General features: G+C 45.3%; 2 protein-coding genes across 2 annotated transcripts in view; both read left to right on the top strand.

Moving 5' to 3' along the window:
- The window catches only part of BTK (Bruton tyrosine kinase), a 32,904-nt gene extending 20,151 nt beyond the window's left edge, over positions 1-12,753 (top strand). The window contains exons 6-19 of the mRNA XM_047764641.1: positions 1,380-1,508; positions 1,823-1,890; positions 2,971-3,158; positions 3,563-3,625; positions 4,228-4,282; positions 4,567-4,646; positions 4,827-4,954; positions 5,731-5,805; positions 6,534-6,705; positions 7,204-7,420; positions 8,437-8,501; positions 9,336-9,454; positions 9,973-10,130; positions 12,253-12,753. Coding sequence (XP_047620597.1) covers positions 1,380-1,508; positions 1,823-1,890; positions 2,971-3,158; positions 3,563-3,625; positions 4,228-4,282; positions 4,567-4,646; positions 4,827-4,954; positions 5,731-5,805; positions 6,534-6,705; positions 7,204-7,420; positions 8,437-8,501; positions 9,336-9,454; positions 9,973-10,130; positions 12,253-12,324 — 1,589 coding nt within the window. The 3' untranslated portion in view covers positions 12,325-12,753. The remainder of the gene's footprint in view (positions 1-1,379; positions 1,509-1,822; positions 1,891-2,970; positions 3,159-3,562; positions 3,626-4,227; positions 4,283-4,566; positions 4,647-4,826; positions 4,955-5,730; positions 5,806-6,533; positions 6,706-7,203; positions 7,421-8,436; positions 8,502-9,335; positions 9,455-9,972; positions 10,131-12,252) is intronic.
- A 692-nt stretch (positions 12,754-13,445) lies between these two features.
- Positions 13,446-16,160, top strand: TIMM8A (translocase of inner mitochondrial membrane 8A). The gene is made up of 2 exons (XM_047764642.1): positions 13,446-13,689; positions 15,094-16,160. Exons 1-2 carry the CDS (start codon positions 13,558-13,560, stop codon positions 15,253-15,255), a joined length of 294 nt encoding a protein of 97 aa, XP_047620598.1. The 5' UTR covers positions 13,446-13,557; the 3' UTR covers positions 15,256-16,160.
- Positions 16,161-17,529: the final 1,369 nt, after the last annotated feature.

Below are 17,529 nucleotides of genomic sequence, written 5' to 3'. Positions count from 1 at the left end.
TATGTTTAGAAAAGCATCAAGATAGCTTTTTTTTTTTTTGCTTTTTAGGGCCACACCTGCAGCATATGGAGGTTCCCAGGCTAGAGGTCAAATCAGAGCTGTAGCTGCCAGCCTACACCATGGACACAGCAACACAGGATCTGAGCTGCATCTGCAACCTACACCACAGCCACGCACAGCAACACTGGATCCTTAAACCGCTGAGCAAGGCCAGGGATTGAACCCGAGTCCTCATGGACACTAGTAGGGTTTGTCACCACTAAGAACTCCATTTTTTAGAAAGATAGCACTTTTTTAAAAAAGACAGCACTTTTTGTTCATTTGCCTGTAAAATGCACCTGGCCGTCAGTAGCTTTTAGGCTTCCCCTAAAGTCTTAAGTAACTGGAGTGTGACTAGCAAGCTCTTAAGACTTAAGCTGGTCTCTACAGAGGAAGGTTTTGTTTTGTTTTTATCTTTTAGAAAAAGTTATCCAAGGCTTCTATTTAGCATTCAATGCTGAAATATATGTATCCTCAAACATACATATTCTTAGACCTGCCTAGGTCTTTGCCTCCACACTAGCTATTGTCAATTATTTCAGTTGTCTTTGCTTCTCTGTTATCTGGCAAAGTAATCCCAGGATGACTTGTCTAATTGATTTCAGGTTAAAATGCTTGCAATGCCACAGTATTAAAAACTGTAACACTCATTCCTCCTGTCTGTAAACCATCTCTTCTCTATCCTGGGAGATCTTTGGGGCCTCAAAAATCAGTGAGGGAAATGGAACTGCTGTGTTTGTCACCCATTATGGGCTCAACCCACCTAAGTGGGCCTAGGAAGGCTGAACCATGTTTATTCTCGAGGTAGAATCACCTATATTTGATCCTGAGCTCTGCTCTGTTGACTCACCTATGAATACAGAAAGTGTGAGGCAGGAGTTCTCACACAGACAAATATCTCAAAAAGGTGACTTAAGGAGCTGGGCCATTGGCATATGGAGAGCTGAAGTGAGAGTCTGGCATGGGCACACCGTTTCTCTTATCTGTAAAAGACCACTGCAGTGGACACCTGCCTTACAGGAAGATTGTAATGGCTACTGGGAAAACACAGATAACATATTTTGGTTCTGGGGATGTGGAGGCATCAGATAGGTTTATCATGTTGGTCACTGGTTGAGAGATAATCATCATAACAGACTGACCACTGAAGAGAATGACACAGGAACTCTCCGGGGCCAAGCATGTGAGCCAACTGGTCCTGGGTCTGCTTCCGTTCAGGGTGGCTGAGGAAGGGGCAGGTTGTTTGAAGTTACCACTGAATTCAATGAGGAAAACATGTCTATGGTGGATTCTCCCATATGCAAGACGTGATCTCTCTCTCTTTCTCTCTCCTGCTACAGTAATCCGGTACAACAGTGATCTGGTACAGAAATACCACCCTTGCTTCTGGATTGATGGGCAGTATCTCTGCTGCTCTCAGACAGCCAAAAATGCTATGGGCTGCCAAATTTTGGAGAACAGAAATGGAAGTAAGAGATCTGATCATTGTAATTTCTCCCTCTTCTGACTCTATCCACTTTCCCGGGGGCTCTCAAACCCAGGTTTGTACATTTTGGCCAGCGCACAAAGGAGCCTGGGAGAGGGGATTTTAGTGGGGGCCAAAACCCAGCTGATGCTCTGCTCTCCCAGCTTGGTGACCTGGAACTGGGTGATAGCCATCCAGACTTTTCCCAACTTACCTAAAGGCACCGTGTATAAGAAAGAACACAGTTCCTGACCAAAGCTGTCCCTAAGACCTTTCCGAAGATGCACTCTGTATCATCACTGGCTTCTTACTTTGCAGGCTTAAAACCTGGGAGTTCACACCGAAAGACGAAAAAGCCTCTTCCTCCCACACCTGAGGAGGACCAGGTATACAGGGAAATTGAGTGCTGCTACTGCTTAAATAGAAATTGACAGTCACACCCTGGAAACTGACCAGAGTCTTAGAATTATCCCTAGGATCTGGTAGTGGAAATTGGTGTTCTTGCTGAGATTTGTCCTTCTAATTAGGACTTCCTCTTTGTGGAAAACTAGAGGGGTATTAGGAAGCTCTTGGCAACCATTTAACCCAATAACCTGTTTGAAACAAAACAAAGCCTGATTTTTTTCAGTGAAAAATAATTTCAAACATAGAGTTGAAAAACTTTAACCATGAATACTCCATATACCAATATCTTGATTTTACCACTAACAGATTACTTTAAGACTTGATTTTAGGGGGTTCCTGTTTGAGGTCTATAAAGCCCTTTCTCATATATTGTAAGCAAGGAAGGCAGGAATTATTATGTTCATCCTACAAACAAACAAACAAAAAAGAGAGAAGATTCAGATCTACTTAATAGATTCATATACTGGTTTAGGGCCAGGAAGGTTTCCCGATCAGGGCTGTACATTTTTTTGTCCAGGGAGCTTGAAAAATACTGATGCCTGGGTCCGATCCTCAGAGATTTTGACACAATCGGTGTCTGCAACTGCTTGGATATAGGGACTGTTAACTGCCCCCTAGATGGTCCTGATACACATTCCAGGCTGAGAGCCCCTGCACGGGTGTTTAAAAATGGTCATTGAATGAATGCTGAATATACCTTTTTTAGGGCTGCACCTGTGGCATATGGAGGTTCCAAGGCTAGGGTCTAATCGGAGCTACAGCTGCCAGCCTATGCCTCAGCCACAGCAACATCATATAAGAGCCATGTCTGCAACCTACACCACAGCTCATGGCAACGGCGGATCCTTAACCCACTGGGTAAGGCCAGGGATCGAACCCAAAACCTCATGGTTCCTAGTCAGATTCGTTTCCATTGCACCATGATGGGAACTCCTGAATATACTTTTTTATTTTGCCTACTATAGGTTAGAATGGTGTCCCTAAGTAAGAGTTGGGGGAAAACAGGAGAGTGCTTAATATCTAGCCAACCACCCCCCTACTTTTTTATCCTAATAACACAGATCTTAAAAAAGCCACTGCCCCCTGAGCCAACAGCAGCACCGGTCTCGACAAGTGAGCTGAAAAAGGTTGTAGCCCTTTATGATTACATGCCAATGAATGCAAATGATCTACAGCTGCGGAAGGGCGATGAGTATTTTATCCTGGAGGAGAGCAACTTACCCTGGTGGCGAGCCCGGGACAAAAATGGGTGAGTCCACGCCTGCCCTTCCTGAGCCTTTCGTCCGCCCACTGTACACACATGCATGATCCCCTCTCTGATATCTTGATCACAAATTATTCTTCCCACGCCAAAGTGAATATATTCCCCCTCTAAGTACTTCCCAGAGTGCAGCTCTACACGGGGCCACCTCTCTAAGCCTATAGAGTCTGGCCCACATGATGTGGTGAACAGGTAATCAACACCACATGTGCAGAGGCTACGCACTTCACTGGCCTGGCTGTGCATCAGTGACATGGTTTATATACCAGTGACGGTTTATATACCTCCATTTGAGATTGGTTCTGAGCCGAGGGATACAGGGCATCCCAAGCTGTCTTTCTCCTAGGATGAGGAATGATGGATGATGACCTGCCATATTGTCTCCTCTACAGGCAGGAAGGCTACATCCCTAGTAACTATGTAACAGAAGCAGAAGACTCCATAGAAATGTATGAGTGAGTATGCTTTTGTTCCCAGCAGCATGATCTTCCCACAGGAACCATTTATAGTATAAACTTTGTTGTACTTTCAACAAAATTTTTATGTCAGTATACATATTAAAATCAGTGTCAACTGGGTCAAATAAGGCCACCAGCTCAAGTTAGGGCCGACATCTTACCTTCACCCTAAACAACCTGTTGATGAAAGCCAGAGAGTCACCACATCCCCCTCGTCCCCAAATCCAGAAGAATCACACTCAAAAGTGTTGACAACCTGATGGGAAACATTTGAAAGGGTGAACATGTCGGATTTCTGCGGTTTCCTTTCTCCCTAACCATGGAAGTGGGCTGTCCTTGAAGGGTCTGTCCCTGATCCCCTCCTTGCCCCTGCAAACTTCTGCCGCCAGCCTTTGCCCTCTACTCTCCATGTCCATGAATCTTCAGTGCCAAGCAGGCTTTGGGAAAGGGATGTAGTGTGCTATGCGCAGATAGGCACTCAGTTAATAGGGGCTGAGTGAATTGACTGACTCACTGGGATGGATGAGCTGCAGGGCACTCTAACCTCTGAGCTGCTTACACAATGGCCTAGGAGCCACCCAAGCACTCTCTCTTTGCAGGTGGTATTCCAAACACATGACTCGGAGTCAAGCTGAGCAACTGCTAAAGCAAGAGGTGAGTGTGCAACCACGAGCAAATGGCATTCTCCTTGCACGACAAGTGAGGATCCTGAATTGAGGGCTTGCTGCTGTCTGCCACCTCCAGGCAAGGCAGTGTCAAGGCTGTCATTTTATGGGGTCCCAAATATACTTTTCAGTGTCAGAAGCAATGAGGCTGCAGCTCAAACATGGAACTTGGCAGTGAAATCAGGGCTTCTATTTTCTCTCGGGTCTGGGCAGGTGGATGCAGGGGTGAATGCCACTTCCTCCTGATGGTCAGCTTCTTTTTCATTGTTTCAGGGCAAAGAAGGAGGCTTCATTGTCAGAGACTCCAGCAAAGCTGGAAAATATACTGTGTCTGTGTTTGCCAAAGCCACAGGGTGAGTCTTACTGTTTCAAGGCCCTGGGGACAAAGGACAGGGGGTGCCCACCCAACAGCTCCCTATTGGAGTGCTCCCCCCACTCCCTCAGTCCCTTAAACTCAAAACTCATTTCACTTCACTTCTTGGGTCCTTTGGACCCTTGTCCCCAAGTTGCTGACTCAGCATCCACTTCTTCAGGGAACCTCAAGGGGTGATACGTCATTATGTTGTGTGTTCCACACCTCAGAGCCAGTATTATCTGGCTGAGAAGCACCTTTTCAGCACCATCCCTGAGCTCATTAACTACCACCAGCATAATTCTGCAGGTAAGTACCAGGGCAGCCCAGAGAAGAAGGCTATGACAAGCACCAGGAGAAGTAATTCAGGACAAGGTGGTGAGGGGAAGAATAAGCCTCACAGGGTAGTGGGAATTAGCTGTGAAAATAAGCCCCTGTGATGCTGGAAGAGGTGGTCAAAGGCAGACCTTCCACCCAGGAGGGACTGACTTCTTATTTGGTGACTGATGCTCAGAGCAAAGGAAAGAGAAGAGATGGCAATATTCATTGAGTTCCTGGTGTGTGCTCAACAATTTCCTCATTGCTAGAGGACACAGGAAAATTTTTAGTCAAGGTCCTTGCCCTCAAAAAACATACAGGCTTGAACACATCAGAAGAGAGTTTCTAAACAGTGTAGACATTCTAAAAATTGGGAGATTGGTGAGAGCATGAATACACAGGAAAAGCTTCATCAAGAAGGCTCACTGCTGCCCACCACGTTCAGGTGAGGCAGTGTCAAGGCTGTCATTTTATGTCCTATTTTTCAATATCAAAAGCAGAAGTAGGATGTGAACTAAGCCTGGGCTGGGAGGTAGGGGTGAATTTAGTTGGGGAGTATATTGCAGTTAGTATTCTCTTTTTCTGTTCCTGAAAAACATTTGTGAGAGGAGAAACTTGCAGAAAAATTTGGGTTCATGGAGAGCTTCTGGGATTTAAGATGTACTAGAAGGATGAACACTGACAGTGTGAGGCTTTAAGGGAGGGTGTGTGAGGTATCTCACCCCCTGCCTGGCGCCAGCAGCATGACCCTCTTTGTTATGTTTCAGGACTCATATCTAGGCTCAAATATCCAGTGTCTCAACAAAACAAGAATGCGCCGTCCACTGCAGGCCTGGGCTACGGTAACTGCTTATTTCTCTAGAGTAGGGTGGACCAGCCAGTTGCAAGGACTACGTCTGGAAGACCCCATCAGATCTTGCCTCTCCAGCACACTGTCCTGTCTCTGTTGCCACCAGGAAGGTTTAAAACAGAGTCAAACAAAAGTCAGCAGATGATTTTCTCCCTCTGGTGGCTCCTACTGGGACTGCAAAAACATAGATTCCTAAAAGGATTTTTTATTTTAATTGTGGGGAAAAAATCAGAAAGGGATCTTAAGAGGTTGTCTAGTTGATCTTCTTTCTTTATGGCTGACTTATACCTCAAATTTCCAGATTCATCCAATCAGTAATCTCCTGTCCTTGAGCAAAGATGGATTGGTACCCCCCCCCAAGAATTTCCCTTTTACAGCTTGTCTACTTTTTTTTTTTGCTTGTTAGGGCCGCTCCCGTGGCATATGGAGGTTCCCAGGCTAGGGATCCAATTGGAGCTGCAATTGTTGGCCTACACCACAGCCACAGCAATGCAGGATCCGAGCCATCACCACAGCTCATGGCAACTCCAGATCCTTAACCCACTTAGCGAGGCCAGGGATTGAACCTGCAACCTCACGGTTCCTAGTCAGATTTGTTAACCACTGAGCCACTATGGGAACTCCTGCTTGTCTATTTTTACCCCCAGTAGGGATTCTTATGTAGGAATTATACATGCATGACTCCCAAAGAATCACATCAAGGCTTTGTTGTTGTTACAGGATCATGGGAAATTGATCCAAAAGACCTGACCTTCTTGAAGGAGCTGGGGACTGGACAATTTGGAGTAGTGAAGTATGGGAAATGGAGGGGCCAGTATGATGTGGCCATCAAGATGATCAAAGAAGGCTCCATGTCTGAGGATGAGTTCATTGAAGAAGCCAAAGTCATGATGTGAGTTACAATCTAAACTCAACTCTCAATCCAGTCTAGGAATCCACTGTAGTTTAAGGTGATGTACAGTAAAAGAGATTTGGGACCAGGGCCTGAGGTCAACATGTGATTTGTGGGAGTCCTAACTGCTAAGGTACTCATTTCTCTGCCTTGGATTTTGGTGGAGAAGAGTACTGATCATGGGTGGGTACCATCTTAGTAGCACCCGGGGGTAAACATAGAAAATGAGACTTTGAAAAGGAAGACTGATTCTGATGTAGCCTTAGTGCTCATTCAGCCCTGGGCTTGTTTCTTGTTCTACTGATGGGCTCCAAATCCCAGCTCACCATCACATATTAGGCACTTCTGGAGTTTAGGGTGGGAAAGAAGAAAGTCAACTTGTTACTATGGTCCCTTATCTGATACTCTATTCCCAGGCCAACTCCTTTCCTCCCAAGCCCCCTTCTGAATAGTATGCAGAGCCAGAAAGGGGGGACTAATTCATTTTCTCTCCTGTAGGAATCTTTCCCACGAGAAGCTGGTGCAGCTGTACGGTGTCTGCACCAAACAGCGCCCCATCTTCATCATCACTGAGTACATGGCCAATGGCTGCCTCCTGAACTACCTGAGGGAGATGCGCCACCGCTTCCAGACTCAGCAGCTGCTGGAGATGTGCAAGGATGTCTGTGAAGCTATGGAATACCTGGAGTCAAAGCAGTTCCTCCACCGAGACCTGGTAGGACCTCAGAAGGATTAGCCTGGGTCCAAGGGCTGGTGGGGGGGTGGAAGTAGAAAAGGAAGACAAGTGGATGAAGAGGTTGTTGGAACCATCATTTCAGTTCTAGAAAACACTCAAAGTTTGCTGAGCCTCTCCCTCAGAGGTCAGCCAGTCAATAATCTCCAGGCTCAACATTACCAGTTCTGCTACCATGGGAGTTAGAGCACCCACTCCCAGCCCCCTACCATGACAAAGAAATGCTGGGGTCCTTCAGGGGCAAAAGGGCAGCCCTGCTTCCCAACAGGACTGCTCTTAGCACAGAAGCATCATTGGGTTCCACCAGAGTCACAAACTGGGGGCCCATTGGTACATTTGGTGGGGTTTTTTATGTTATATATTAATGAGCAAACACTTAAAAAGAAATATTTCAGTTAGAGAACTGAATTTTCAGTTTCTCTTGAAAATCGAGACCGTCTGGTAACACCAGGCCCACATTCTCACAGGCTATGCTAACAGTCAGCTGGAGCTGAGCAGGGGCCTCTTTTTGACCAGCTCTGAGCTCTTCACTCTCCTGCCATCTCCACCCCGCCCCCCTTCACTCTATCACTTCCCCTGCCTGCCTTCTGGAGCCGTCTGCGTTTTGGCCCCTGTTCATTTCAGCCAGGCCAAGGCTCAAACGGCCCTGTGCCACTGGCAGAAATGTAGAAAACAAAACACACCTGCCTTCCATTCTCTTAATTCGGCATTTCAGCACAGGAAGCGATGTTATGGACTTGCCAATGTGAGTGAAATCAATTCTGCAAGTCCTCAGTGCTTTACTTCTGCCTACAAAGCAAGTTGCTCTCCATGGGGTGAAAGTGAATCACAATTTCTCAGTGGCATCAGCAGGCTCCTGTTAGGTGGGAAGGTGTCTCTAGGTGAAGGAGATGAGGCTTCCCTGGCTTCCCTGGCTTCCCTCCCCTGCTGGCCAGAAGCTCTGTGCCTTTAACCTGCATGCCAGGGACAGAGTCTCACTGGAATTTGTTGCACCACAGGCGGCTCGAAACTGTTTGGTGAATGACCAAGGAGTTGTTAAAGTATCAGACTTTGGCCTATCCAGGTGAGCATGCCTTTTTAATCCTCTCCCTTGTCGCCCTTAATGCTAATCTTTTCCACCATTTTTCTATACCCGTTTCTTTCTCTGAATGATTTGTCATTTCTTTCACCCTTGTTATTTTATGGTTATCTCCCCCTCTTCTCCTTTCTCCCTTCCTCTTTCGTGTGTGTGTGTGTGTGTGTGTGTGTGTGTGTGTTTAGGGTCGCACCCGCGGCATATGGAGGTTCCCAGACTAGGGGTTGAATCGGAGCTGTAGCCACCAGCCTACACCACAGCCACAGCTATGCCAGAACTGAGCTACATCTGCAACTACACCACAGCTCATGGCAACACCAGATCCTTAACCCACTGAGCAAGGCCAGGGATTGAACCTACATCCTCATGGATCCTAGTCAGATTTGTTTCCACTGAGCCACAAGGGGAATCCAACCCCTTCCTCTTTTTTTTTTAAAGCTAATTTCCCCAACACTTTATCTTGATCTGTTAATTCTGTCGACTTTACTCCATCTCTCCTTTCATAATCGGTCTAATTCCCACTGACCTCTGCAGAATAGAAGGAAGGGAAGGAGAAGAAAAGAGAAAGGAAAGAGGGATAGAGAAGAGGAGGGGAGTATCTATTAGATCTTATTTCCACTTCATGCTTGCTGTAATCATATTGTCAACCAGGAAAGCTAAATCGTATATGAAAACAAGAATATATTAGAAATAACATTTGTAGAAGACACTGGTTGGCCTGTAGGAGTGTATTTGTGCAATTCTTGTGACTATGCCATGAAAATTTAAGCAACCATCAAACTCTCCAAATCCTAACAGTAACAAGTCCTGAATCCTTTGCAGGTATGTTCTGGATGATGAATACACAAGCTCAGTAGGCTCCAAATTTCCAGTCCGGTGGTCTCCACCAGAAGTCCTCATGTATAGCAAGTTCAGCAGCAAATCTGACATTTGGGCTTTTGGTGAGTGGATAAGATCATATGGACTACAGAGCTCAAAGGAAAAGGAAAGCAGTGGGGGAATTCACACTTTGCAACTTGCACAGAAAAACTTATTTGTTCTTGCTTTCATTTTATTCATTTTAGGGAGTCAGGCACCACAGGGGTTTCTGGGGATTAAAAACAGTAAATTAGACGTGATCCCTGCCTTCTTAGAACTTACAATATATTGAGGGAAATAAACAGTATTCATTCATTCAGTATTCCACAGCTTCTGAATACTGATTATGTACTAGGGACTCTGCCAGACCCTATAACTGCAAAGACAAATACGATGTTGTCTCTCTCCCAGAAGAGCCAACAGTCCAGGGCAACTCTGATTACTGTCCAGTATAGTCAGTGATATAGCTGAAGTCTGAACAAACTGAAAAAAAGCACAGAGGAGGGAATCGGCTGAATGTAAGGTCTGACGTTGTTCTTGGAAGACTAGGATCCCTACTACCGCAAAACAACTTAATACATTTTTTTTTTCCATTTTCTAGGGGTGTTGATGTGGGAAATTTACTCCCTGGGGAAGATGCCATATGAGAGATTTACCAACAGCGAAACAGCTGAACACATTGCCCAAGGCCTACGTCTCTACAGGCCTCATCTAGCTTCAGAGAGGGTCTATACCATCATGTACAGCTGTTGGCATGAGGTAAGAATTTTCTTGAGACCTCTTAAATTATTTTCCTGGAACCTACTCTGCCATTTAGCTGGCCAGGCACCCAGGCCCCACTCCCCCTGGTACATAGCAGATGGGCACAGACCAATAGCTGTACCCATTCTCAGGCCCTGGCCTGCATCCCAGTCCTTTCATGGCCAGGAGTTTTTCTAGCCCCACTCCAATCATCACTGGAGTATCATTAGCAGACCCCAATACCAACTCAGCTTTAGGGAGTGGGGGTATGGGGGGCTATGTTACTGGGGGGCTATGTTACCTGGCCTAGGTAGGCAGCCAAAGGCACTCAAATGAGTGTATGGACATGAAAAAAAGAAAAGTCATTAAAATTTATGTTCATTCTTTGAGGATCATTGGCCCTTCTTCTACTCTACTAACTGAAACTTTTCTGGCTGTGGTCCTAAATGAGATCATTTTTTTTTAAACCCCAAGGCCTGAAAAGGAACTAAAATAGGTAGTGCTCGTGGCTTTTTTTTAAAATGCAGTGCATTACGGGATATGTGGGTAGATGTGGTATTTTGAAAATAAAGAGCCTGTCCCACTATTATTAGAATGCTTTACTCTTCTAACCTTGGGTTCTTCCAGGGGTGCCTTCTCCACTTTCCAGATCCTTGGCAACCTTAATTTGGCAACCTAATTCTCTAGTAGGAAATGAGTGCTCAGCTCTCAGTTCTGCCCCACAAGAAACAGGGGAAGACAGACAGTGTCTAACAAGCACATCTGTGAATCTGGGGCCGTCTCTGTGGGGTGAAAGCATCTGGATCCTTTCCCTTTGACAAATGACTGAGGTCACAAAGAAAAAGTGGAGAAAGGGAGAACCCTGAGGAGCCATTTCTCTGTCCTGTGCTGAACAGGATTAAGGGTGATTGGCTATGCTTCCTCCCAACCAGGACATCCTCACTATGCTAGTTAAGTATTTAAGAAAGCCACTTTCTCCATGGTAATAGTAGTCATGAAACTGGATTCACATCAGAATCCCTGGGAACTCTTAAAAATACAGACAACTAGGCCTTATCTCCAAAGATTCTGATTGGGTATGTCTGGAGGGAAACTCAGGTATGTTTTTTTAAATTTGCCAGGAAATTCTGATACTCAGGTAGGTTTAAGAACCACTGATTCAGGAGTTCCCACTGTGGCGCAGTGGTTAATGAATCCGACTGGGAACCATGAGGTTGCGGGTTCGATCCCTGGCCTTGCTCAGTGGGTTGAGGATCCGGCGTTGCCATGGGCTGTGGTGTAGGTTGCAGACACGGCTCAGATCCTGCATGGCTGTGGCTCTGGTGCTAGGTTCCCTAGCCTGGGAACCTCCATATGCCCTGGGAGCGGCCCAAGAAATGGCAAAAAGACAAAAAAAAAAAAAAAAAAACCCCACTGATTCAAAGGAAGAGGAAACTGAAGACTTTTTCATTCTGATGGATTAAGACCTTTCTTGCATGAATATGCCCTGAATGACTAAATGCCTCAGGGACTTATGGGCCATGGCTGTGACAAAGGACCTTAGCCTGGAGGCTAGATGGTGGTAATAGGAGGTCCCAGGTGCTTAAGATCCCTGCCCAGTAATGCAGCCTGTGGTCTTGAAATGTTAATTCCTTTGCTAGCCTTGGCTACAGGGTGATAGAAACAAGTTTGAAACCAAACTACAAATTATCACAGTTTATAGGATTTCAGTTCTGTCAACCACTTAAACTTTGCTGGTAGCCATTTTTCACTTGAGTTTCCAAAATAAAAATGCATTGGTGTACATTATGTGATGAATTTGCCCTTAGTTTTAATCAATGTTTGTCAGCGAAATTCTCAAATTGTCCTAACCGCATTAATAACCTGAGTTACCAAAGATTTAAAGTGCACAAGGCCTTTATCGAGCACTTCTATTTCTTTTCCTTTTTTGGGGGGAGGGGTTAATCCACAGGGTATGCAACTGGGCATATAGTACAGTAGAAAATTGACAGAACACTGTAAACCAGCTATAATGAAAGAAATAAATTAATTAAAAAAATAAAAATAAACTTCATTAACATTTGCTATTTACTCATTGCACTTCCCTTGAATTCTGGGTTCTAGCTCACTATAATACTCTATTTTTTTTCTTCGGTTTTAGAAAGCAGATGAACGTCCCACTTTCAAAATTCTTCTGAGCAACATTCTAGATGTCATGGATGAAGAATCCTGAGCTCACCAATAAGTTTCTTGGTTCCACTCCTCGCCTTCGCAAGCCCCAATTTCACTTTCTCTGAGGAAATCCCAGGCTTACAGGCCCTGGAGCCTTTGCACCCTCGCTGAATACACAAAGGCCCCTCTCTACATCTAGGAATGCCTCTCTATCTTTTTCCTGGGATAGTACCTTCTGAGGCCAAGGAATTATTGTGCCTGGTATTTTCCCCCAGAGAGGACATTTCCTAAGAGTATTAAGACAGACTGAATTGGGGATAGAAACGTTTTGGGGGGAGGGAGGGATGTAAATAGCCTCACAAGGGGTCCAACCGCTCTCTAGGTAGGCAATAGAACTTGAGGGGAGGGAGGTAGAATTTGGCAGGAATAAAACAGTGTCATAAAAATGGGAGGGGAGGGTGTTTTGATAAAATAAAATTACTGGAAAGCATGAAAGTTTCTTGCTATTTTGATTAATCATGCAGCGCCCCTGAAGCGCCCTATCTCAGTGTTCCAGGAAACTGCTGTGTGGCCTTAGTTTGTCATATTCCTACTTTGAGAACTCGACGGGATCCTCCGCATTTAACCCCTCTGGCTCTAGAAAAATTCTGCTTCTGAATCAGAGACAGTGATCACAAACTAAAAAAGCACACAGTAGGCATGCGGTATTATCGGAACGAATCTGACAGTTGGGGACAAGCTGCGCCAGAGCCTCTTCCCCCTGCGTCAGGACGGCTGAACTCCATCAAAGAACTAGGTAGAGCCAGGGGGTCCAGGACGACTAAATGATGGACCAAGCAGTCCCAGCCTAGCACCAGAGCTGCAGCTGGGAAAGCGCGGACCAATTTGGAAGCGGTCAGGGGCGGGGCTGTTGGGCCCGCCGGGAACGGGCTACGTGGTCTGAAGTAACTTCCCTTTTTTACCTTATTTTTTTCTTTGCTTTTTGAAATAACGTCTCGACAGCGCCACAGCGCTGGGCCGCCAGTCCTGAGACTTCTAGGCGCAGGTAGGGCGCCGCCACCGGGTCGCAGGGGCGGGAGCAAGAGGAGCCGGCGACTGGGACGAATGTCCGGAGAGGAGAAGGGGGCTCCGGGGAGGGGCGTAGGCGGTCCTTGGTGCTGGGCCGCGCGCCGGCGCCGTGTGCTCACGGGGCGGTCCCGGAGGCGGCGGGTTGTGGTTCCGGTTCCGCCACGGAGACACGTGAAGGTCGGTGAGTTGGTGCGGAGTTCGTCTCGGCACGCGTGGCCGCGCTGGGATGGATTCCTCCTCGTCTTCCTCCGCGGCGGGTTTGGGCTCAGTGGACCCGCAGCTGCAGCATTTCATCGAGGTGGAGACTCAGAAGCAGCGCTTCCAGCAGCTGGTGCACCAGATGACGGAACTTTGTTGGGTGAGAAGCCTGGGGCTGGGACCTATCCAGTGTACCTACTTCACCCCTGTCCTTGCCCGGCGCGACTCACCACAACGTCTGGGATTCGGGGAAGGGAAAGGACCTGGCAGCATCCCCTCGGTTTCCTTAGGTTCCTCAGGCCGAGCCTGAAAGGAGAAAGGGTTACTTCACTTCTCAGGGAACTGTCACACCGGACCTCGGCTTTGTTAGTGCAGAGGACTGGAGATTGATTGTAGCAGTCTTAAGCAGTTGTCCCAACCAGCGCTTTAGGAACCTAAGGTTGAACCTTCCTAGGGCTGGTCTCTAAGACTGATGAGAACCTCCAGTACTGGGATTTTATTTCTGGCACCCTCATTGCCAAAGAGTTAATGAATCTCCTGTCCCTGCACTTGTAGAGTTTACCTTGATTATTCATTTGCTCCAACCGTCCCTCGTGAGAAGTGAATAGCTCTAGCCCACCAACTATAAAAATGGCGTAATCTCTACCAAGATACACACTTTTTTGCCTTCTAGTTGGATTGTTGTGCAATACCAAGCCGTTTCAGGTCTGAAGGTTGAGGAATTGAGTATGCGTTGTGAGGGAACTTTGGCAAAAGGGTAGAAGGCACTTATTTGCAGCTTGGGATCAAAGTGTTCTCTGGATGCCAAGGACAGAGTAACTGCCCTGCCTTGACATACAAAATTCACAGAATAAAGAGACAAAGATCATTTTCTGTACAAGTGGAGAGTCTGAGAGGCTTGTGTACACAACTGAGAATAATGAACAAAATTCATTTGAACCATAAACTTACGGTAAAGCTGAAATCTGACCCTTAACAAATGCTTACTTAACTCCCGCCTGCCTTGAGCCAGAGTGCTTTGATTATTTTAAAACATCTGATACATTTACATTTGGGCCAGGAGGGGGTGTAGTTGAGGACTCAAGAACCTGTGGCTTAAGCAGACAGTGTTACAAATCTCGGGTCATACATTTTCTTTTTGTCTTTGGTAGATTTTAGGGTGTCTTGCTGCAAAGATTTATCCTTTAACCCTTTTATTCTGCAGTTAAGTTAAAGGCATTTAATGCAAACAGCATTGCAGAGTTCTAACCAAATTCGGATGAATTTCCCTTGTATCTTGCTTTGTAATATCTCAGCTCCACCTTTTTCTGGCCCTATGACTTGGGACAAAGTATCTCTGTGCCACAGCTTCCCTCTTTGTAAAATGAAGACTAATAATAGTATCTATTGGGTGGTTGTTGTAAAAATTGTAAGTCTGTAGAAAATTGCCACAAAGTAAGCTGTCAAATGGAAACTATTAACATATAGATACTGTTAGTGAAGTTTTTCCTCTAAGCAACATGAAGCTCACTCCCTCTCCAACACCCCCAGTTCCCTTTGTGATACTGTATCTTGTTCTGAGCAGGAAAAGTGCATGGACAAGCCTGGGCCAAAGTTGGACAGTCGGGCTGAGGCCTGTTTTGTGAACTGCGTTGAGCGCTTCATTGATACAAGCCAGTTCATCTTGAATCGACTGGAACAGACCCAGAAATCCAAGCCAGTCTTCTCAGAAAGCCTTTCTGACTGATCTCAGCATTACCTCTTTGGAAAAAGGAAGGTAGTTCAAGAAATGAAGAGCGGTTGATGGGATGGTTGAAGAAAAGGCTATGGGGGGATTGGCTCCCACCTTGTCACCCTTGGGACATCCTGTCTTCTGAGAAAGAACAAAGACCAATTTTTGTGTGTGTGGGGTTTGAGGGTCAAATGTGTTTGGGATTGTGTTTTTTAATGCTAATCTTGTGAAAACAATTGACAGATGAATGGAAAACTCTACTAGATGCATATTACTGTGTGAGGGACGATGCTTTTCTCATAGCCCAATTAATTCACTGCTTCCTATAATTTTGATAGTGGAACTGCTCTATGATTTGACAGTGGGACCACATAGGTAAAGATCTGTTATTTGTGTGGATTCATTGAAGATTTCTGGGGAGATTGATACATATTTTTGTATCTCTCAGAAAGGGCAGCAGTGGGGAAAGAGTAATTTGGTACTTAACTATAGGCCTCCTTATCTAGTGTTGGACTATCAGTGCTGGGGAAAAAAATGTATGGAATACAGTACATTTCAGCTTTTTAGATTATCTCCCTCTCTTATACTGTGATTCACTTAAGTATCTCTATAAAGTACAGTCTCAAGCTAGTATAGGTAGCCTGAGAGTCTAGAGGCCTTTAAGGTTAAAGGAATGTAGCCAGTGAACATACTTGTCATACTAAACTGCCGCAAGGAAGAAGTTAACTTACCCTGTATATCAGGGTTGAAAAAAATTCAAAGATGTGCCTAAATGAAAAAAAAAAATTACGTTATAAAAATTTAGGCCAGTCAAAAACTAATACAGTTTCAGGTAGAGGTGCATGCGTAATGTAAATGAGTATAGTTTCCATTTACTGCATTCTTTTAATCACTGAAATAAAAGCTTCTACAAGATTGAAGTCTGTGATTGAGAAGGCTTTCTATTCTGGTTGTCTCCTACATCCTGGAGAGACTTGACGTGGGCTAGTTCCAAGGCTGAAATGTAGTCAGCCTGGGAAGCCCATCCTGTGCAAGTTATGGCACAGTATTCCAGGGACCCCACCCCTACCCCTGACCTTTTTGTGAGAAAAGAGAACCTTGAGAGGAGATGGGGAGGAAAGGAATTCAGTGCTGATAGTCAATTCCCTGAGTGTAGTAGAAGAGATGATAGTGACTGGATTCCCTCTTCGGATGCTAGTTGACCGGAAGTGTAGACCTAAAATGGAACTACTTGTTGGCAGCCTCTAGTGCAAATCCATGAAGGTTGGGAGATACACATCTCTAGAAGCTTCAAGTCCCTGTTTAACTTCTGATCATATAGGCACTATTAGGAAATTTTTAAAACTCCAGATGAAAACACAATTCAACAAACATTTAAGTACTTACTCTGCCAGACAGTATTTTTGGTGCCAGGATTTCAGCAGTGTGCAGGAACAGTCCCTGCCTGTGTGGAGCTTATGCTTTAGAGAGGGGCCCCAGGTGACAAACACATCAATATGTCAGTATAATGAGTGTCATGGAGAAGCAGCGGAGTAAGGGTATTTGTGGGGCATTGTTATTTTAGATAAAGATGGTTGGAGAAGGCCTTCTAGGGGAGGTGGCATTTCGGTAGCGACTTGAAGGAATAAAGTAACCAAGCCATGTAGGTATCTGAGAGAACATTTAAGGTAGGGGTGATGATAGATCCAAAGGCCCCAAGGTGGAACCACATGCTGTGATGCCAGTGCAGAAGAGTCAAAGGTCACTATGGCTGGAGTAAAATGAGAAAGAATAGTAAGAAAATACAGTCAGAGACAGATAATGGTTGGGCATTATGGGCCATTGTGAGGACTTAGCTTTTACCAAGCAAGATGGGGAACCATTTGAGGATTTTTAACAGGCAGTGATGTGATGTAACTTAAGATTTAGGAGTGCCTGGCTGCTGTTTGGGTAATATGGACTGGTAAGGAAGTAGTAGCAACAGCAGCAGAATAGTGAAAATAACTTTGAGGTCTAGGAGAAATCAGGCTTTTAGGGTGGGTATCTGGCATATACCTTATATCTATATGCCCCTGTTGATTTTTTTTCCCTATAAAATTTAGGTATTCATGCAAAACCTCAAGTCGTGAAGGAAGGATCCTCTAATCTTTTCCTTATTCTTCATTCTTTTTATTATATACTACTATATTTTTACTATATTTTCTTTTCTTATTCATTACCTGTTAAAGTATCCTCATTACATTTAGACACAAGCTTATATGTCTGTTTTACAAAGTATCACTTGCTCCACTAATATACAAAAATGAGAAA

The sequence above is a fragment of the Phacochoerus africanus genome, chromosome X, assembly GCF_016906955.1.
Source record: "Phacochoerus africanus isolate WHEZ1 chromosome X, ROS_Pafr_v1, whole genome shotgun sequence".
Classification (NCBI taxonomy): Eukaryota; Metazoa; Chordata; class Mammalia; order Artiodactyla; family Suidae; genus Phacochoerus; species Phacochoerus africanus.
Note: the sequence above shows the minus strand (reverse complement) of the source record. Positions and strands in the feature narration are given on the sequence as shown.